Source organism: Hydra vulgaris, chromosome 02 (genome assembly GCF_038396675.1).
Source record: "Hydra vulgaris chromosome 02, alternate assembly HydraT2T_AEP".
Lineage (NCBI taxonomy): Eukaryota > Metazoa > Cnidaria > Hydrozoa > Anthoathecata > Hydridae > Hydra > Hydra vulgaris.
The window spans coordinates 31,415,428-31,438,502 of record NC_088921.1 but is presented as its reverse complement, the minus strand read 5'-3'; the positions used below and the strand labels follow the sequence as shown (position 1 = coordinate 31,438,502).

General features: G+C 29.9%; 1 protein-coding gene across 2 annotated transcripts; it reads right to left on the bottom strand.

Moving 5' to 3' along the window:
• Positions 1 to 15,126: 15,126 nt before the first annotated feature.
• LOC100211279 (trichohyalin) lies at positions 15,127 to 20,894 on the bottom strand. Of its 2 annotated transcripts, none has more exons than XM_065790600.1 (9): positions 20,697 to 20,894; positions 19,732 to 20,515; positions 18,343 to 19,353; positions 17,986 to 18,039; positions 17,653 to 17,796; positions 17,082 to 17,429; positions 16,082 to 16,313; positions 15,747 to 15,928; positions 15,127 to 15,387 (listed from the first exon to the last, which is right to left on the bottom strand). In XM_065790600.1, exons 2-9 carry the CDS (start codon positions 20,440 to 20,442, stop codon positions 15,232 to 15,234), a joined length of 2,838 nt encoding a protein of 945 aa, XP_065646672.1. In that variant the 5' UTR covers positions 20,443 to 20,515; positions 20,697 to 20,894; the 3' UTR covers positions 15,127 to 15,231. The 2 variants fall into 2 exon arrangements, with proteins under 2 accessions (XP_065646672.1, XP_065646673.1); XM_065790601.1 differs by having other exon boundaries at positions 17,659 to 17,796; positions 20,697 to 20,881.
• Between the last annotated feature and the right edge of the window lie 2,181 nt (positions 20,895 to 23,075).

The window sequence follows — 23,075 nt, the reverse complement described above, 5'->3', positions numbered from 1 at the left end:
AAAAATAAATTGAGATTTTGTAATGACATTTGTGAGTTTAACGCTATCTTTTGCAACTATTTAAATCTATATGCTCGATTGAAAACTAAAATCCAAAGAGGTATCGATAAGCTATTTATGGCTAAGAATTTTATAAAAGCAATAAAGCGTCGCTGAAAATTAAAAAAAAAAATTCTAGATTAAAAAATCAGACATTTCTTTGTCTCTTTATAGGAAACAAAGAAACTTCGTGGTGAACTTGAATAAAAAAGCAAAGAACATGTATTTAAGTGAGACAAATTTATTAAAGACTTCAACTACATTTCTGTGGAAAATATGCAAGCCTTTTCTTTCTAACAAATCTACTAATTTGAACGATCGTATAACGTTGATTGTACATGGGGAAACTATTTCGGATAACTTTCAAATTTCAAACATTTTCAACTTATATTTCACAAACGTTGCACCGTCTCCTATAAATAGTAAGATGAGTTATCGTACTTCACCTTGCAATGTACATGTGTCTGTTGAATCCGCTATTACAAGATATGTAAACCATCCCAGTATTATAAACATTAAAAAAAAATCTAAATTGTATCCTCAAATTTTTAAATTTCATCAAATTACTTCCGATGATGTAACAAAAATTATCCATTCGTTAAATTGTAAAAAGAAGACTTGTGGAGATATTCCAACGTTTATGTTAAACACTTATGCCATCGATATCAGAGAAAGCTTCACTTCTTGTATAAATAATTGCATATACCAAGGCGAATTCTCGTCCTTCTTTAAAACGATGTCATACCATGTTTTAAAAAAAAACGACCCAACTAATGAGTGTAACTTCCGCCCAATAATTATTCTGCCAGTTTTCTCAAAAGTGTTTTACGAGCAAATGCAGGTTTTTATAAAGCCAAGCCTTAACAAATTCTTGTGTGTGTTTCGGAGAGGATATAGTGCACAACACGCACTTTTAATTTAGTTAATAAGAGGCAAGAATGCTTGGATAAAGGAGGTATAGTTGGCGCTATGTTTATGAATTTATCAAAGACATATGATTTAATTTCACATGATTTGCTTATAGCTAAGTTAGAAGTTTATGGGTTTTCTTACAATAGCCTCAAACTCTTATTTTCTCGTCTTTGTGCTCGCTAAGAGGGTAAGACTAGGATCGTCATTTTCTGAATACTTAGATATGGAATCTGGTGTACCTCAAGGCTCAATTTTGGGACCAATTATCTTTAATATTTTTATTAACGATGTTTTCTTATTTATAAAAGACTCTGAAATCTGCAACAATGCTGATGACAACACTCTCTCTGTTTGTGACAACAACCTATAGAGTGTTATTGCTCGTCTTCAAATAGAAACATCAATTGCGATTTCATGGTTTACTTTGAACAAAATGGTTGCAAATCCAGACAAATTTCAATTTTTTGTAGCAGGCTTAAAAAATTGGTATGATAAATTTTTAATGGTCGGAAATGTAAAAATCATGGTTCCTCTAAGGTTAAACTTCTCGGCTTTACAATCGATAAGGATTTGAAATTAGATCATCATATTAAAAGTCTGTGTGGAAAAGCGAATAGTAAATGCTCTCTCACAAATAAGGAGCTTCTTATCAGTAAAACAAGCTACTGATTTATTCAATGCTTTTATACTGTCAAATTTTTCGCATTGTCATTTGATTTGGATGTTTTGTTTTGTCCAACGATTTGAACTTCTTTATAACAAATAGGCCTAGGTTTTAACTTCAATGATGTGTAAATTACTTGCCACTTTTTGTAATTTTTTGTTTTGTATTTGTTTATTAATTCTTATTTTTAAGAGTACAATGGAAACGTACCTGGGGGTATTTGTCTCTGTTTCCCTGTCTACCTTCTTTAAAGAAAGTAAATAAATTTTTTTTTTAAAAAGCTATCACCAATAAACTATAAAAATTTATTTTATTAAAATAAATCTAAATTTTATGTAAAGAAATAATTTATTTTTAAACAAAGTTTATCTTAGGTTCGTCAGAGAAATGACCTAAAGAATATTTTTTGATCTAACATATAAAAGAAGTGAAGCATAATTTATTGGAGTTTCAAAATGATACAATGATAGGCTATTGCTAATCAACGAACAAGGATAAAAAATAAAAAAAAATAAAAAACAGTGATTCTCTTGAAGTGATTATTGTGATACCTGCGGTACTGCACAAAGAACTTTAAAGAATTAATTGAGATAAGCAAAAGAAGGGAAACAGAAGACATACGTAGTACCACAGATAGGGGCGATTTTAGGAATAAAATGAGGTTAGATAATTTAGAATTACTTTACGTTACTGTTTTACAGAAAAAAAACCAAAGCTATTAAGATTAAGTGCACTGTTTTTAAAAAGTTTTTCGAAGCAGGTTTTTCCAGAAGACAATATAAAGTTGTTAGAAAGTCTTGTAAAATACTATATTTTTACTGCAGTGTCCTGCAAAGTTTAAAAATGGATTTTTATCCAAATAAATAAACGTAATATGTCACAAAAGCTTGTCAACCATACGGTCACACGATTGTTAATGTATTTAAAAGAAGTGATGAAAAAAATATTCACAAGTACTAAATTATTGTGACGGATCACAGCAAAATCAATAAAGACAGAAAGTTCTGAATGATGCCAATTCTAATTCAAGTATATTTTAAAGTTCCTTTGTACCAATTTAATTAACTTATATGAAAGATTGATCTTGCGAAATTCAACTCCTTCTTCACGTTATTTTAGCCCTAAAAGAATTAGATTTTTCCAAGAACCTGATAATATAACAAATGTATAGATAAACTTTATTACAAATTTAATTATCTCATTTCATGATAAAAAATTGAAAGTGGGCGGAAATTTTTTTTTAGTTAAGCATAATATGGTTGAAACTAAGGTGTGTAAGCAGCATACTAAGGTGTGTAAACAGCCATTCAAACAGCTTCAACTATGAAATTCTACATTTGTGGTGTAACATCCTAAAGCAATCAAATACGCCACTTGCGTTGTTGCAGTTGAGACAACCTTACTTAAATAACGTTGCAGAAACGTTACAAAGTAGCTTATTTTGCAACGGTTTTTAATGCTTAATAAATGTTAATTAAAGGTCGCTAAAAGTCGTTGTTTAAACGTTGAAATACCGTTGAAAAAAGCGATACTCAAGTTTTATACATCAAATCAGCGTCACAAAAGTTTCAACTTTTGTGACGCTGATTTGATGTCGCAAAACAAAGTTCTAACGACACAAAAATACATTCTGAAAAAAAAATGTTCTCATTATCTTCCATGGATATTCACAAATATTTAAAATACTAATCTAAAGTAAACACCAATTGGATAAAAATTGAAGTCATATAACAATATAAAAGCAAAGAGGAGAATTTTAATAATAACCATTTTGGTACCATGTAATGTTTCATGTTCTTATTTATTAAAAGAAAGAAAATTGCTTAAGTATTTGTTAGATATTTATTTATATATCTGTATATTAAATTGTTACAACTAATTATTAGGTAACCAAAAAAGTTCGTGCGGTTTTTGGTAATTGAATTGTTTTTAGCATTTTTTACAACACCCACATCGCACAAGGCAAGTAGCTTTGTTGCGTAATACAACGCGTGTGTAACGCGCAGTTGCTGCATATATAGTGTAGGCTTGTAACGAGCTTACAGGAAAGGTTTTGTGTAAAGAAAGGATGGCAACCCAACCAACGATTATTCGATCTTGCTTACTTTACGAGTTCAAACTCGGAAGGAATGCAACACAAGCGGCCAAAAACATCTGCACAGCATTAAGTAAGTGAACGCACAGCACAGAAGTGGTTTCAGCGATTCTCTTCGGGAGATGAGTCCATCGAAGACCTGCCGCGTTCTGGACGCCCATTGTTGGTTGATGAGGATGAACTGAAGGACGCTGTCGAGTCTGACTCCAGCCAAACTTGCCAAGAACTTGCAGTGAGGTTTGCTGTGAGTGTTGAAACCATCCGCCTGCATCTGCATGCGATTGGGAAAGCGTGGAAGCTGAGTCGGTGGGTTCCGCACAAATTGTCGATTGACAACAAGAAGCAACGGCTTACGATCTGCACATCACTCTTATCACGCCACAGTGTTGAGCCTTTTCTTGATCGTTTATTGACATGCGACAAAAAATGGATTGTGTACAACAATACCAAGCGTTGCTACCATTGGTTGTCCCCCGATGACCCCATCCCAAAGACACCCAAGCCCAATCTCCACAAGCGGAAGGTTTTGCTCTGCATTTGGTGGACTACAGCTGGTGTGGTGCATTACGAGCTGCTCCCAACAGGCCAAACCATTACTGGACTGGTCTACTCAGCACAGCTGCAACGAGTTCACGACCTGTTGCTTGTAAAGCAGCCTGCACTGGTGCACAGGAGAGGAGTTCTGCTTCTCCACGACAACGCGAGACCGCACACCGCTCGCGTGACTCAGGACAAGCTCCAAAGCCTTGTTTGGGAGAGTTTGCCTCATCCACCATACTCGCCAGACCTCTCCCCTACTGATTTCCATTTTTTCCTTTCCCTGGGAAATCATTTAAAAGGACAGCAGTTCCGAGACCAGGACGCGGTTGAAATGGAGTTTAAAGCTTTTATATATTTTAATAAATAAGCTTGTTTTACGTTGGGAAAAGGTTTTAGATGCTAATGGTGACTATTTTGATGAATAAATGTACTTACTTTTGTCGTTTTGTGTGTTTTTATTATATACGGAAAAACCGCACGAACTTTTTTGGTTACCTGATATTATATTAACTATGTGTAATCTACTCGTGTCGTTATTTCATCCAACATTGAGTTTAGCGCTCCAGCTTTTAAGTGATAATTCCTCGTACGGAATTAGTCCCTAAGGGAATATTTTAGCAATTATTTTCCGTGTAATTCTACAAAAGGAATTACTTATTCCGCAATCGCTAATCGTTATTTTAAACGATTGTTAAAAATTATTGTCCAGAGAGAACAACCATTACACCTTTCTTTTTTTAAAAATGCATGTCGTAGTTAATATAATGTTTAAGTTTCCTCAAAATTCTTCCTGAACTTGTGATAGTAATATCACGGTTTGTTGATTCATCGTGAATTGTATTTTGATGATTGTTTATGTTTTTCGACAGTTTTCTTTTACCCGTGAACTTCTTTTGATAGTGTTGCGGTCATCATCTGATAAATTAACATCCTAATCTACTTCTTCCTTTGTTTTTAGTAGATATCTTCTGTTTCTTCAAGTAACATTTCCATTTAAGGTTTTTACATTAAAACTTCGTAGTTGCTTGCTTTCAACAACTTTTCCTGGTTGCCATTTGTTTCCATCACGGATACGAACACTGTCTCCCTCGCCTATGTTTTCCGTTGTTTTCGCGTTTTTGTCGTAATATTTCCTCTGTAAATTTTGAATTTTTTCACGATTGTTCTTAAATTTATTTAGGTCAATTGGATTAACTTGAAATAGTGACAGAGACGTTGGAAGTGTTGATCTCAATATTCTTTTACTGATGAGTTGAGCAGGTGATGCAAAACCGTCAACAGGAGTATTTTTTACAACTAGTAGAGCAAAGTACAGATCTTGATCAGATCTTTTTGATTTGGTTAGCTTGTTTTTTGGTATTTATACATATCTCTCAAACATTCCGTTTGATTGTTGATATTGTGGACTACTAGTTATATGTTTAAACCCCACTCTTTACTAAAATTTTGGAATTCGGAAAATGTGAGTTGTGTGCCGTTGTCACTCCGTACAATCTACGGTATGCTTTATCACTGTTTACGATTGTATGTTATGCAATCTTTCAACTTCTCAATAACGATTATACTACTCAGTAACGATTATATTAGTCAAGTATATTATAAAACTCCAATTACTCCAGTGAAATAAATCAGTTCCTACATTTTGAAATGGATGATTTAGTTCACTTGATATCATTAATTCTTTTTTTTTTTTTTTTGAGTATTCTACTTTTAACTCTTTTCTATGTTTTCCATCAATCCACTTTACATCAATCATTTTAATCACAATCCACTTTACATTAATCCACTTTACATCAATCCACTTTACTTTGTTTAGAGTAAATATTTCTTTTTGCTGTCGACACTTAGATTCGTTCGTGTCAACAGTTTTTACTTCTTTATTGACTTATTGTAAGTAGCCTATTCTCTGTAAACAAATTAGTCCATATAGAGAATGTAATTTTTGTAATTGTTATAAAAAAGAGTTGGTATTTCACCGTACTAATTGACTCTTTATGATCAAATTTCTTTAAATTCCTATATGAAGAAGTTTGCATAAATAAAAAGTAGTGTTTCACAATAATAAATATAAACTACTTAATGGTAGACATTTTGTCGAAGGTCTAACTACATGTTTCCCTAACTTTCGTTAACAATACAATGACCTTGATTATAAATAATTTTGTTAAAGTATTTGAACCAATAGGATTTAAAATAAAAATAAATAAAAATAAAGGAAACGGCAAAAGTTGTATCCCTACAAATAAATAGTATATTAACTAATCACTTATTTTTTAACTAATGGTCAGGTCAGGTGTATGATCTTCATGATTACCCTGCTATTGATAACATGTAATCTAATGCAATCTGTTCCATGTTCTGCTGCCTTGTCGGATTCGCTTTCTAAATAAAGGCTGAAAGAAGTTTGTTTTCTGTCATTAGAACTATTTAAAATCGCACACGCCTATAGTAATATATACATAGTAATAAATTTCTTTTACATAGTTGGAGGTGCCTCAGTTACTGTTTAGCTCACTTGTAATCTACTTTATATGTATGTTTGTGTTTTCTCTAAGCCTCTGTCGCGGTGTTGACTCACCCGTAAGTTACCATGTGTATGTTTGTATTCTGTCTGAACATCTGGCGGGGTGTTCACTCACCCGTAAGTTGCTATCTATATATTTGTGTTCTGTCTGTTTATGCTATATGTATGTTAGTGTTCTGTCTGAACCTCTGGCGTGGTGTTTACTCATTCGTAAGTTACTTTATGTATGTATATGTTCTATTTAAATGTTCAAGTGTTCTATTTAAATGTTTAAATCTGCTTTGATGCAATGTGAGCTCATTAACTAACTAGACACTCCAACTATTAAACTTACGCTCACCCTTATCTCTAATATTTTGTTGGATGTAATATTTTTCCTAATGCATTTCCAAAGTATCATGCCCGATGTTTTAAGATACTGTTCGCAGTAAGTAGCTCCTTTTAAGAACTCTAGGTCAGGTCAGGTTCAGAATCATCACGATTACCATGCTACTGATATTATGTAACCTAGTATTATCTGTCTCATGTCCTGCTTCCTTGAAACAAACTCTGATTTAAAAATCCTCAGGGCTCTTGGTTGAGTAAAGGCTAGAAGATGGTGTCTCGATAAAAAAAATCTTGGGCAGATGTTAACTAAATCCAGCTACTGTCTTGTTGGAAGCCTCCTAGGCAAAGACTTTAGGGGTAAGCAGAATATTTCTGTTGACCAGCTTCAGTGCCCTTCTTCATCTACTAGGTTAGCATAGCTGTAAACCTGTGTTACATTGTTACCTGTCTAGGATGATGAATGCTAGATCTTTTTGATTTTTCTCACAGACTTTTCCTTATGCCTCCTTGATAGTGGCGATGCAACTCCTTTTGTTATCTCCTAATATGGGTATAGCTATAAAACTCAGTTTAATGGTTTTGAGGCCGGCTGGTAGTTAGGTTTCCCGAACTCTTTGGTAGCTGATTCCATCAACAGCTGCAAAATATCAGAGTATTAACAGCGTCATGTTGCGCATGGATGGTGTCCCTGTTAATGCTTTTGGTGCGCATTGTCGAGGCTACATAAGGAACCCTATATTACAAATTAGGGTTAATTAACAGGATTGAAAAATTGCATAACTCATTGCTTGAGAGGCCGCGCTCTATCTATGCATGAGTCAAGTTATTTGTAAACTTAAATTATGCTAAAAGTAAACCAAGATATTGAACATAAAAAACCATCCCCACAACCTAACTGTTTTAATATATCTTTTACTAATATTCGTGGTCTGTGAAGCAACCTTCCATCAGTTGAGTCTTACCTCCTGCAAAATTCACCAGACTTGCTTGCTCTTAGTGAGGCTAATTTAAATTCTGCTATTCCTTCTTCTGATCTCAGTGTTGATGGGTTGTATCCTTGGATTCGGAAAGACTCCAATAGTCACATGCTTGGCTTAAGGGTATAAATAAGCATCTATTCACCTATTTGTAGTGAAATTAGGTGCCAATTCTTTGACCATTTTTTTTATGTGCTTCCGCTTAGCACCTCTTTACTCTATCACCTTTCTTTTTGCTTTTTATCTTTCTCCTTTATCCCAAGACTGCATTCTTTTAGATGTAACTTTTACTCAAGTTGACCATGGCCTCTCTCTTTACCCCTCTGCCAATATTGTTGTTATTGATGACTTTAATGCTCATCACGCTCAATTATTCTCAGCTCACTAAATCTAGTATCTTATCTCAAGAGTTAGGATCTAGAGACTTTAAAAAAATTTTTAACAGCGTTTTTAACAAAGGTAGGTCTAACATTACATCTCTCAAAAATGTAATAGAGTTTTGTAATTCAAGATGAAGAGGTGATTTACTCCATGATTCTTTGCATTGGTGTGTGAAACTAATGCATAAATTAATATATTAAATTGTGATCGAACCAAACAATGATTTGGAAATGATAGTTTAAGGTTACTAAAAGATCAAAGATAATAACGAGATAATAACATTTTTAAAGGGGTTTTTTTAAATATTAAATTTCATTTTTTAAATCAACGCTTAAATCTAACGTTAAAGAGACAAAAAATATGCATTAAATTTTGCACCATTTTATTCCTTAGAATAACTTATAAACAGAAAACAATAGCAATATAAAATATATAGTGTGAAATTAGATGAACCATATATAACTATTAATAATAATCATTATGTACTTAGCTTTTGTTCACTAAGGTTAACAAAAATAAACTAAAAAAAACAAAAAACAAATACATGCTTGGGTCGACAAGAAGACAACTTAAGCCTCATTACGAAGCCTTTTAAAAATCATAAATAATAGTCAAAAACAACGAAAAGGGCCATCCATAAAAAAAAAGAAGGGAGGGGAAGTAAAGATAAAATGGAGAAAAAATGAAACGGGGAAGGGAAGTTATCAGAAAAGGACATCATTTTATAGAACTTTTTAATTTTAGTTTTAATAACATGGAAAACTATGTAAACATGTGTTTTTATGAAGTTAAAAAAAAATTCGTTTTGATAATTGTTTAAATTTTATTTTCGTATATATATATTAAGTATGTTATAACTAATTATATACTGTTAAACTATTGGTAGCTTCTCGTATCTTTTATCAAAGGTTGAGCACTATGGCTTTTTATTAAATTAATGTGCAAATTCTTTGTGCGAAATTCGTCCTCAAGGACATAGTTTTGCTATTATTAACAATTTTTAAAAAAGAGTATTATTGATATTTGTCCAAAGGGGATTGCTTGTGTAACAGTTATTAATGATTGTCCGATGAGAATTGCTTGTGTAACAGTTATTAATGATTGTCCAAAAAGAATTGGTTGTGCAGCAATCATTATAAAGCATATTTTTATGTTTTCTAATTTTATAGTGTGTCAACAGTATCAAACATCATTGTTGTCTTTATGTCAAAAGTTGAATAAAAATATTCTTCTAAATTTGCTTATAAATTCTTATAATAAAGATCATCCGTTTAAAAAAAAGCTGATTGTCAAAAAAACGATCATAAAATATGAAATGAGATCAAAGAAAGGGAAGATTTGAAGGTCCAAGTAAAAACTCTATTCCAAAAGTATACTTCAATATTCTTGATGCAAAAAGGTTCTTTAATGTCATTTTGGGCCCAGCAACAATCAAGAAATTTTTTGTTTCCCCTTCCAGTTCTTCCTCCTTAGTGTTAATACTACGTCAGATGCCTTTCAACACGACACCCCTAGCACAGTTCAAATTGAGGCAAAAAAGACCAAGACTTATGCTCAAGATACAATCAAAGCAGAGATCTTCATTTTGAATCAAAAGCAGTTGCTATAAAGAGGAGAAAAAGAAGTAGCTTATGGACGATGCTGAAGAAGAAACCGTTAAAAAAAAGGCTAGAGTCCAGGAGCTCACGACTAATCTAAACAAGTTGATTGGCAAAATGAAGTCAAAACAAAAATCAAGGGCTAAAAAGAAAACTGTCATGAATCAGATAGTATTATAACATCGTATAATAATAGGTTGCAATATTTAAAAAATAATAATAATAACTATTTTTTATAGTTCTTTTTGGTACATCAGGTGTTCACTGATCACCCGGAAGTGAGAAAAACTTTTAAGGTATGTGACGGAATTAGTTTTTCAACTTGTTGAATATAGATCTGCTACTCACGATAAGAAGCAATCTAAAGTGTATAAGGTAAGAGAACAACTTTAGCTAATAAAAAATTATACTGGAATTCTATAGGTCTAAATATAAACTTTAAGTCTCTAAACTTATTCACTTTTTTAATTTTCTAATTATTTTATAAACTCAAATCAGAGAATGAAAGTCAGAGTCTCAAATAGCTGAATGAATTTGGTGCCAAGATCGAAAAAAGTGGCAACCATCTTAGCAGAAGTGCTTTATATACTCTGTTGATGCCGAAACGTAGCAATTCGCTTGAACAAAAGAGACACATCCACATGGTTCCAGTCAGAGACGTAGAAAGAATTTTTTGGTGTTCGATATAGGTAACTTTCAGACATGGAGCAAACTCCAAACATTTATATGTTTATACTTATGTCAAATAATGAGGGTTTGCAAAATATTGCGATGATTGGAGGCTGGGAACAAAAAAGCTCCAATATTTTCGCCCCCCCCAGCCCCAAACGTGAGAGCAACAAGTTGATGAAGTATTTTTTGTACTATTCTTAACTAGACTTATATTCATCAATAAATTTTAAGTTTCATAGTATTATCTATTAGCGTTTAAAAATTATTACCATATAAAATTTGCAACCCCCTCAAATTGAGGGGGTTTAAACTTTATATGGTCATAATTTTTGAACGCTAAAATATTTTAAAATGAAATCTAAAATTTATCGATGCAAACCCTCATCATTTGACATAAGTATAAACATATAAATGTTTGGAGTTTGCTCCATGTCTGAAAGTTACCTATCTCGAACACCAAAAAATTCTTTCTACGTCTCTGACTGGAACCATGTGGATGTGTCTCTTTTGTTCAAGCGAATTGCTACGTTTAATTGTTACCTATCTCGAACACCAAAAGATTCTTTCTACGCCTCTGGTTCGAGTCAATTTGATGTGGGCCCAAAACCACTTTTATTCAAGTCACGTGAATGGTTTGTAAGTCAAGACAATAAAGCTTGGATCCTAGAAATTCATTATTTCATATGCTATAATAATGCATATGAAATAATGAATTTCTTTTCCTGGTCATGATTGGGTCATCACCGCAAAGCAAAATTTTATCCCATCCGTCTACGCAGGCATTGAAATCAAACCAAATGGGGTTAGAAAATCTGACACATTTTCTTATTGCTGTTGTTGTTCGATCTAGTTGCTGTTCGATCTAGAGCACATTCATCATCTATAGCATATGATTTTGAACAACATTTGACTCTGCCAGAGTTTGATTCCATTATAAATGACCCTTTGAAACGGAAAAAGATACTAAGTTTCGAGAAAAATGATTGATTTTATCCTTTTCATAGTAGAGCGTAGCCCCGCTATTGCAAAAGCAACAATAAAATTCCTAATGCTATGTTTTCTGCTAGTGTTTACTAAAAACTTAACTTATGTGGTAATGGTGTTGCTGAATGTATTCCAGATGCCATAACCTACATCAGAAATATGCAAACAATATACACCTTATTAAGTTCTAGCCAAAAGAGATGGAAAATAATATCTATATTAACATCTATAATAATAATAGCACATTGGTTGTTCCCTTCGTGGCATATTTTGCAGATAGTCAGATCGAGTTGAAAGTGTCAAACTATTTGTAGCACACCTTCCAAGAGTAAAGCTGACTTTAGAAGACTTACTCCAGCTAAATCTTACAACAAAAACAATAAAAAAGATTCGTGTGGCAATTTTTAATATCAGCACCTTTATCTGCATTATTAAGTCAGTTATGTGGCACAAATTATTAACTTTTATTGACTTAGGATAAATATTGCAACATTCATTCAAGTTAGAAAAACCAAAGTCATTCAAGAAAAACCATTTTAAATATATAAGTTTCAAATATAAAAAGCTGTGACAGTTTAATGTATTAATTTAAAGATCCTAGAAGTGTATGTTAGTATAAAAAAATTTCAATAAAATTTGATAGGTGAAAAAATATATATATCTACAAACGCATATAGTTTTAAAATTACGTACAAAACTTCCTTGGATAGTAATTAAGTCAACAATCAACAATCAAATTTTTGACACCAATAAACTTGATATAAAAAATTCCAAAAAGAAAAACATTATTGCAAAGTCACACTAATCTAAGATGATACCAAACTCTAAAAATTAATACTACAAAACACGTTTTTACCACACTTACTCTGAACGGACTTTTAAAAACGTGGAGCAGTTTGTAGGCACAAAATTCAGTTTTGTAAAAAGCTGATTTCCGCGATCCTAATTCTAAATAACTAGTCTGTGACAGTTGGAAAGCGTTAAAAAAAGTTTTGAAAGTTAATATTGTTTGCAAATAGAACTGAATTTACAATATTTGAAAGCTTTCTAAGAAAAGGGTTTCTAAAATTAATCCTTCTCGGATGCATCAGTTAATTGTCATTTCTTATAATTAAACTAGGGCAAATGTTAACAAACATTAAAGCTGTTTAAAATTCGTTGAAATCAAAATAAATAAAAGCCATGCATACAATTAACGCGTCACATAGTTTTGCTACCATCAGCTGTCCCTCCAGCTAATTACTAGTAGTTTATTTTTATATTATTTATCATGTTTAAAGCAATTTGTTGTAAATTATCATTTTTATTTGTAATGGATAATATTTCTTATTTTTAACAGAAATGCATTATCTTCAGCTTCAATGTATTGTATTCAATATATCATCCGCTGCTTTTGTTGACTTTTGTAACAACCTTTATGCCAGCTAGCTTACATAAAAGTCATTTCAAAATTAAAGATAAAACTTCAACAAAAAAGTTTTATTCCATAATATTAAATTGACCAACGTTCTCGTTTTACCAAGGAGAGAGCAGCGTCAAACGTAATTAAAATTTAGATTTTGACAGCGCTCTCCTACAAAAAATAGTAGAACGTTGGCGACTTTCATAATTTAAATGTAAACAGTAGTTAAATAAACAATATTTATAATAAATAAGTTGTACTATTACTTATATTACGTCAGTTAACATTTATATAGTAAAAAAATAAGTTTTAAAAGTAATTTAACTTTTAATCAAGATTCTGACTTACATTAAAATTTTTTATAATAGCATATATTTTTATCATGGTGTATTTAAGAATTTAATTTAAGTATTATTATATTATACGATAGTATTATTAATAGTAATTTAATCACTGTAGTTTAAATATTATTTATATTTTTATCTGTTATATCTTTGCGATAATTATAAAAATTAGTTTTTTTTATTAGTTTTTTTTATTAATACTTGAGAACTAATATAACTTTTTCATTTACACTTCAATTGAGAGTTAAATAATAAACTTTATCTTAATTCATGATCTTTTTTTTTTTTTGTCAAGAAGTTCTTGATAAACAAACTTTACTTATCGTCATCGAATTCAATTTTACTTCAATTTTACTCAATTTTAAGTATTTGTGTCATAAGTCTCGTTGGACTTTCTCAAACATTATGGCGTTAAAAATGCCGAAAATATATAGCTACTTTGAGCATTATAGTTAGTTAGCTGAGCATCCAAATATTTCAGCAAACTTTGACAGGTATTGAGAACACAAAGTTTTCAATAACAAAAAACTTTATAAAAAGGTTAGCACCTACCAAAAAAAAAACGACACTAAAATAAATTTCAACTACTCCACTTTTAAAAAATATAAGATATATTTTTCAAATATATAAAATTGAGTTCTAAAAAATATTTCTACAAAACACAAAATGTTGGAATAATCATGTTGTATATATATATATATATATATATATATATATATATATATATATATATATATATATATATATATATATATATATATATATATATATATATATATATATATATATATACATATATATATATATATATATATATGTATATATACAGGCCCGTAGCAACCGGGTGGGCAGCAGGGCATTTGCCCCCCCCAATAATTTTTCAAATAAATGATTTTAAGAAATCGACATAAAAAATAACTTTAAAAAAAGAAAAAAAAAGGTCCTTAAAACTATTTCGGGGTAGTATTGCCCCCTAATATAATTTTTGTTCCTACGGCCCAGGATATATAACATATAATATAACAGTTTAACAATTTGTTGCATAATAATTACACTGCATAGTATTATTGTAATTAATTCTAATATCTGATGATTGCCATAGGCGTGAAACTCGGAGTCATGTTTCTTTAACTACCAGGTGTTATAATTTAATTTTACAGAATGTATATATATATATATATATACATATATATATATATATATATATATATTAGGGTTATGAGTTTTTTTAACCCCATGCTGCTGTACGGTAGTTTAATGAACTGTTACCTAAAAAGCACAAAATGAACTATTATTTGTATATCTTTTGAAAAAAGTTCACCCCGCCAGTTTAATGAAACGCTCTTGTAACAACAGTTTTGTTTATTTAAGTTTTTACGCAATTATAAGTAGTTAAAAAAAAGAACAGGTCACAAATATGTGATTTGCATAAACTGTTTGTATGTTGATTTGCATAATTTTTTTTTTTTGGTAATCTATTTGGTATTTATATAATTATATTTTCGACGTTTATTTTCTACCTACCATGTGATTTTGTTTTGTTTATGCATATGGCTTTTAGCCTTTAAAATTTTATGGAAATTTTTTTTTTTAATATTTAATACACGTATTTTTTCATCTCCTAGTCTGGCATATACTGAGGGTTCGCGTAAAGTAAAAAATGTCTCTTTGTATGTAGAAAAATTATGCTACTACATTTATGTTCTAAAATATATATACATACTCAACTATATACATATAAACAGATTTTCAAAAGTACAAAAAGCCGATTTTTAATGTTGCAAAGCTGACAATCTTCCTATAAGTTTTTGCAGATGTACTTTTTGGTTTCTTAGACTATCTTGATTGACATCATCATCAAGTTTGCTAACGGGACGCTTAATTATAAAATCATTCTGTTGTTCTACTTTTATTTCCAACTTTCGGAGCTGCAAAGATGATAAGTTTTTTTGTTACCATAGTTATTTTTATTAATGTTAATAAATCAGAAAAATATCATAAATATAAGTATCAAAAAATATAAATATCAGATAAATATAAATATAAATATCAGAAATATAAATATCAGAATCATAAATCATAAATCTTAATTATCTTAAAAAAATATCATAAATATCAATATCAAAAAATTATCAGAAAAATATATATTTACATTATTTTCAATTGAAATTTTTTTTCTTTTGCTTTTTTTTGCAAAAACTTCCCAAAAGCAAAATCTTAGAAAAACATTGCACTTACTTTTAAGTTAAAAATTTTGTAAATTAAAATATATATATTTTTTAATCACCTGGTTCTCCAATTTGTTTGTGTAGTTATTTAAATTTTCTTTCACTGATTCGAGCTCGACTTCTAGTTTCTTTTTGTCGTTTTCCAGTCTTTTAACTCTATCAATATCCTCTAATGAGGTATTTACATATACAAATTTGCTATCACTCGGATATTTTGGATCGATATTGACTTTTCGTTTTTCTACAACAAACAAAGTTTAGATTTTAGCTGAATTAGTTTTACAAATAGTTTTAAAGAAAGAAATAGTTTCAGAATTTGTTTTAAAAGGAAATAAATTAGAAAATGTTTAAAATCTGTTTAAAAAGAAATAGATTAAACAAAAATCATTTAAACCTGAATTTGCAAGTATTGATGCTACAGTTTGAGAAAAACCGGGTGACTTAAGATTTCTAACCACTTCATTTGTGTCACGTTGAAGTATGTAAGAAGAATTTAAGTCATCAGATGCCTGCTTACGAACAGCGGTAAGTGTTTGACCAGCATGCTGTAATTTTGATTTTAGTTCCTGAACTTCTAGTTCTAATTGCAGCTTAATTTCTTCTGTACTCCTTTTTGCCTTCATTAACTAATAAAATTGGACTTGATCAACAAAAAGTTTTGCAACTTCCAGTAAAGCAAACTGAAGTTGCAAAGTAGCAAAAAAGCTTATATTTGTAAATTAAATATTTTTTTCTTATGATGCTTATTAAAAGTTTATAAAATATTGTTTAAACAACAGATAAAAACATAATATTAAAAATGTTATAAATAATGTTAATAATGCAATAAATAATGTTAGTTTTCTAATATAACGGATAAATAAAAATGTTTAAATTCTTCACCAAAGAGTTGAAAAAGAAATTTTAAAAACTTTTTCTCGTTTAGTAATTAGTTTATCAAATCCATTTCCAAGTGACAAGTGATAAAACATTGAAAGAAAAAAAAAGTGTAAAAAATAGGATTTAAATTTTTTATATTTTTTTTCAAAATTTACTACTTTAATATTACTTTAATTTTTTATACTTTAATACTTTAATATAGTCAGTTTTGCAAACTTGAAATATAAAATATGAATTTTATATTTGTATTGAAAAATTAATTTTGAGTTTAATTTTTTATAATTTTTCAATCATATTTTGTTTCTAAAATATGTTTTAAATTATAAACAAATATATATTAAAAAATAACTATAATAATATAAAAATATGATATTAAAATAACTATAAAATAAATACAATTTTTTGTAGATATGTTAATGTGTTGGCTTTTTTGAACATGTAAATAATGTGATTATCATTATAAATAAGTGAATAACCGTGAAAGATTATTGAAACATGTGAAATAAAGGGTTTACCATTTTTATTTCTTTTTCTTTTTCATCTTTATAACGTATAAACTTGCTTTTTTCTTCTGATAATGAATCCCTCAATCCTGACGATATTTCTTTTTCTTTCATGAGCGTGTTTTCGAGTTTTTCTATTTGCCGTTCACGGTCTCTTATTTCTTTCTCTAACACTGAGTACCCGTATTGAGAGTCCTTTAGTTTTTTTTTCAAACTTTCAATTTTATTTGTCAAAACACTTTGATTTGGATGAAGAAACGGAAGAGGCGTATTAGGAGAGTTAACGGTTTGGTTTGGAGATTGAATGGGAATAAAAGTAAATTGAGCATCAGAGTTCTCAAGAATTCCATGGTACATTGGCTAAATGAAAAAAAAAATTGCTAATAAGAAGATATCAATAAAAAAGACAAGTATTAGATAACATCAAACGACAATATAACGAACATTGATCAAAAACTTTTTCAAAACTTTAACAAGATTTTAAAATTGAATTTTTAAAATTAATCATACTGAAGAAAAAAGGAACTGATATGTATAAAAAAAGTGTAAATAAAAATAGCAAAGTATAAATATCAAAATAAACCTTAACTGGTATGCTTTGTTGCTGAGGAGTGCTCTTCATTTTTGCAAACTCATCTTGCATACTAAAAACTTTTCCTTCAAGTGACTTAAGAGATTTTTCTAAACGATTCTTCTCGCTCAATAAATTCTCGTACTTTTCGTGAGACTTTCGTTTAAAAATATGTTATAAAATTAAATAAGTTTTAAGCTCAAAAATTATAATAAAAAGATAAAAAAAACTTTATGTTAAGTTTTCATTTTAAATACAAAACGTGTTTTGATTTTTTTGTATGTATAACCCCATAAGCAATTTTTTTTATGAGCAACAAATTATAAAAGTAAGAATTAAACTCACCTTATCTAATGCCAATTTAGCGGCATCTTCTATGTTTTTGCGGTCCTTGATATCCTAATATAAATTATAGAATTAAAGTTCGCTAACTCCTTTTTTGTTGTACATGAATCAATTCAATTCCCAATATGTAAAAAACTCTAAAATACATAGTAAAAAAAAACAAAGCACATGGTATATAACAAGAGGTACAACATGCCACAATACGCTGCGATGTAATTTTAATGTCAAGGAGGATTGTCACACGTGGATTCAATTCCGTTATACGTAAACAGAACATAATAATAATTTTAAAACCATTGTTGCTATAACTTTGATATATAGTGTACTCTACAAAACGTTATTAGTAAAATTATTTACCTTTTCTTGTTGCTGCAGATCCAACCTTAGCTTCTCCAATTTCTTTTTTTCAGCTTTAATCTCCTCTTCTTTCTTCAATATATTTTGATCAGGAGTTTTTGATTGCTGTTGGACTTGTTTTTGTTGTTGTTGGTTTATTAACGTCATAATTAGTGACGAATAATCTGTTGAAGCAGGGTTTTTATCGCTAACTTTCTTTTCTTCAACTATTATTTTGAGTTCTTGAACAACATTTCTTAACCTATCAACTTCTTGTTGCCCTTCTTCTTTTAAATTTTTTAAAAGTTGATTGTTATCTTCTAAAGCTTTGGCTTTTAGTTTTAACCCTTCGTTTTCTTGTGTCAACTCCTGTATTAAAATAGAATTTCTTTTGCTTTCGTTTTCCAGCACTTTTTCAAGTTTAAAGCGATCTTCTTCGGCTATTTTTCTATTTGAATCGTCAAATCTTTTCTGATGATCAAGCAATGATTCTTGTAATTGCTTCGTTCGTAACCTTCGTTCAATTTCTTTTTCCATGTCTTCCCGATTTCTGTTAAAGTCTTTCTCTATTCGAAGTTTTTCTTCATTGAGGCGTTTTTCAAGTTCTTCTTTTTGTTTTAAAAATTTTTCTTTTAGTTTTCCTTTTTCAATTTCAATTTTTTTTTCCATTGCCTCGTTATCACTTTTATACTTGTCTTTTAGATTTTCTTTATATTCGTTCAGTAAAAAATCGAACTCATCTTTAAGGTTTGGAGGTAAATCCATTCGACTTTTAAAAGATAAAATCGAATTATTGTTTGGCACTTCTTTTTCAACTATTCGTACTTCTGGGCATGGAATTGGTTGCTTTTTAAGACGATCTATTTCTTCTTTAAATCTTTCAATTTCTTCCTTTAACATGCTTATTAAAGCCTGTGTATTATTTTTTTCTAATGTAGCTATGCGTTCTATCTCTTCTCTGTTTAAAGTTTCTTTTCGCAAAGTCATTTCTGAGATCTCAAGACGTCGCTGAAACTCTCTTTCTAAGGTAATCTGTAAATTAAAATAAATGAATTAGTTTTTGGCCGAAAAATAAATTTAAAGAGAGCAAAATATATTATATTAATATTTGATAACAGGTTTTCAAAAATCCCCTCAACGTTGCATAGGTGTTTTAAGTACGTCTAATTTTTTGTAATTGGTGTTGATTGTTTACTTTTTGTTTAAATTTATTCTAATTCATCTAACGCCGTTTTAAAGTATCTCAAATCAAGCAATCATTACATATATTTTGCATTACCTTAATTAGTTCTTTCTATAAATAAAAATTAAATTAAAATTCAAATAATATTAATTATTATTAAATAGATATTATTATTTTTTATATATTCACAAATATATAAAAAATTATAATATCAAATAAAAATATACCTTTTCTTCTGCATTCTTTCTTTCTAGTTCAAAACAAACTTTGCTGTGCTTAGTTTCTAACATTTCAATTTGTCTTTTGTAGGAAGCCTCTATTTCAGTTTTTGATGACTCGAATTTTTTTTCTAAGTTTATTGTTTCATTAATATGTTTTTCGTTTTTTCTATTTTGTTCGTTCTTTACCTTTTCTTCACATTCGCTTAATAGTTGCGCTTTCATTTTTTCGCTTTCATTAAAAAAAAACTGTTTTAAATTGTCCTTCTCTTTTCCAAACTCTTGTTCACGTAATTTCATTTTTTCCTCAAACTGTTTGTTCATTACAGCTTTTTCTTCTTCTGATATACGCGCAAGGTTTGCAATTTCGTGGGCAAATGCAGCGTTCATTTCAGATCGCTCTCGTTCAAATTGATTTTCTAGATCTTCACGCTCTAATCTCACCATCTCTTCCCACTCCAGCTTTTTGTTCTTAAAACTCTGCAAGAGATTATTTACTCTTGTCGAGTACTCCTCTTCTAAAGTTTCTTTTTCTCTCATTATCATGTGGTATAACTCATCTTTTAGTAGCTTGCTTCTAATCCCATTACTTCCCAATAATCTTGCGTCTAAATGATTGCCAGTATCATTTGAAATTTTTTCAAACTCGTCATCAAGCTCAAAAATTTTATTCAATTTACGTGAGCGCGTTCGGGAAACAACGCGTTCTGTGTTTGCCATGCTATGCTGCAACTTGAGCAAACTTTTTATAAAGTTTGCTTAAAACATCATTGTGGCTTCATGCTAATATATTCTAAACAACAATTAAAAATACAATTTTTTTCTAGAAAATAGAAATTTATTCGTATGTTTTATGTTAAAACAGCACAAAATATAACGTTAACGATAAGGAAATAATAAATGTTATACATAATACAATAAATAAATATATACATATATAACATATATTTATAATACGTAAAAAATATATTTACTTCAGTTAAAGAATAAACTCCGTTAATACTTTTGAGAATCCAACTGGTAAGGAACATATTACACTTATTAACTTATTACGAGCGAATTACTCAGCTATAAATCTTTTAAATTTGAAAAAAAAGTTCACATATTTCAGCTTTCTGCACGAGCTTGGTGTGACACTCAATCGGCATGATTTTTGTAGGCGTGTTTTAACTAGAGCTTAGTTTTCAGAAAGCAAGAAATTCCATTCAGTTTCGTTGTAAACTTTTGCAATATTTATTGCAAACTAAATTCATCAAAAATGTATTTCAATCTTATGATTTTAGAGCGGTGTTTTTAAAGCTCTCGTCTGGCCATTGTTGGTAAACGAAAAAAATTATTTTTTTGAGATTAATCATTTTCAAGTTTAATGCCTCAAATATGCTGATAAATTTATTCTATAATCACAACAAGCACATTTCCATTTGCTCTCAATTTCTAATTTTTCGTTTCAAAAACTAATTAAACTTTATCTAACATTAATTGCTGGAAACATAAATTTTGGTACTCCTAAAAACATTACAACTCAAGCTCTATCTCATAAAATAAAAAAAATTCCTACAAAAGTTTCTTAAGTTTCTACCTTTTTATAAACCTGATTCCTTGTTTAATTTTTTTGAGATAACAACTACAGATTAACAAAATTTTATAAGTGCCTTTCAGTTGCAAAAACTTGATTAAATTTGCAAAACTACAAACTGGTGCGTCAAACAGTTTTTTGTAATAAATGAATGCTAAAAATAATAATAAACCTTCCCAAATAAAACTCAATAGAAGGTGAAGAGGAGAGTTGGAAAAAGTAGATCACGCTAAAAAACGGGCCCAAAAATCAGGAGCGGTCTTTAATTAAAACCTTTTCGTGCTTTCTTTTTATAACAGCTTGCAATAGTTGGTGAGTTTTATCCCAAGAAAAACTCATTTGTTTTCTGCTAGTAATAATTGGAAATGTTGTTGGTATTCTTATTTTGATGAATGGCAAAGTAAGAACGGCACTCTTGCAATTAATGTTGGTATTCTTTATACTTAACCGAGTCCTCTCTGAGTTCTCGAACTATTTTCAATTACTGAGATCTCATGGAAACTCTATATACTTTCTTTATTTAGCTATGATCTGTTAAGGTTTTTTCTTTTTATTGTGCTTGCCATTTTCTTACTCCTGATTCTTTTTTTTTTTTTTTTTTTCTTTCAGTTTACAAAGTTAGTCGCGATACATAATAATATACGTCGTGATTACGTAAATAATACAATTCAGCGTGCTAACAATGTAAAACTAGGTGTCCAAATGAAGATCATAAGGATCTCATTATCGGAACTTTAAAAAGTAAAAATATTAATTTATAACATATATATATATATATATATATATATATATATATATATATATATATATATATATATATATATATATATATATATATTAACGTATATATATTAGAGTGTGACACGGTAACGGGAATTGCGGTAATACCACGGTTACCGCAGGGATGGAAAAAAAATAACGGTTTTAATACCGCGGTAACGGTAATAATGGGCTCGGTTATACCGCGGTAGCGGTAACAGATCTGAATTTATTTCCGCGGTAACGGTTATTAATTTGTCATCTGGATACTTAAAATGGATAAATTAAAGTTAAGCAAACTTATTTCAAAAAACGATGGTAGTATAAGTTACGTCGAAAATCCGGGAACCAGCGATGTTTGGCCGTTTTTCTTAAAGGTGAATGTTGACAATGTTTTTAGTGAACACGTTCTTTGTTCGAAGTGTAAAGCTCTACTAAAATGGAAATCTCGAGATGGTACAAGTGGTTTGAAAGCTCACATAAAATCGTGTGTGGGGAAAACAGAATCGCCAAAAATAACCAGGTTTGCTGTGTTAACCTGTGAAACTGTTAAAAAAAATATCGACTACAGAAAAAACTGAGCTGGTTAATGCAATTTCGAACATGTGTGCTACTGACATTCGGCCATTTTCAATTGTAGAAGGTGTTGGTTGTAGAAAATTTGCAGAGAAATTAATTTCAATTGGAGCTAAACATGGAAATGTTTCTGTTGATGATATTCTTCCTTCTGCTCGAACTGTTTTTCGTCATGTTTATACTGAAGCAGAAAATAAACGAGCTGAGCTTAAAAAAGTGTTTGAGAAGCAGAAACGTTTTGCTGTAACGACTGATTTGTGGACACACGTACAGACAACAATGCCATACATCACAATTACAGTACTTTATATCAACGACCAATGGAAATTGTGCTCATACATCATTGCAACAAGATCAATGGAAGAAAAACACAGAGGTGAGATTATCATAATTTTTATTGATTTAAATACTCAATGGTTTCCAAAATATTTATTTATTTAAA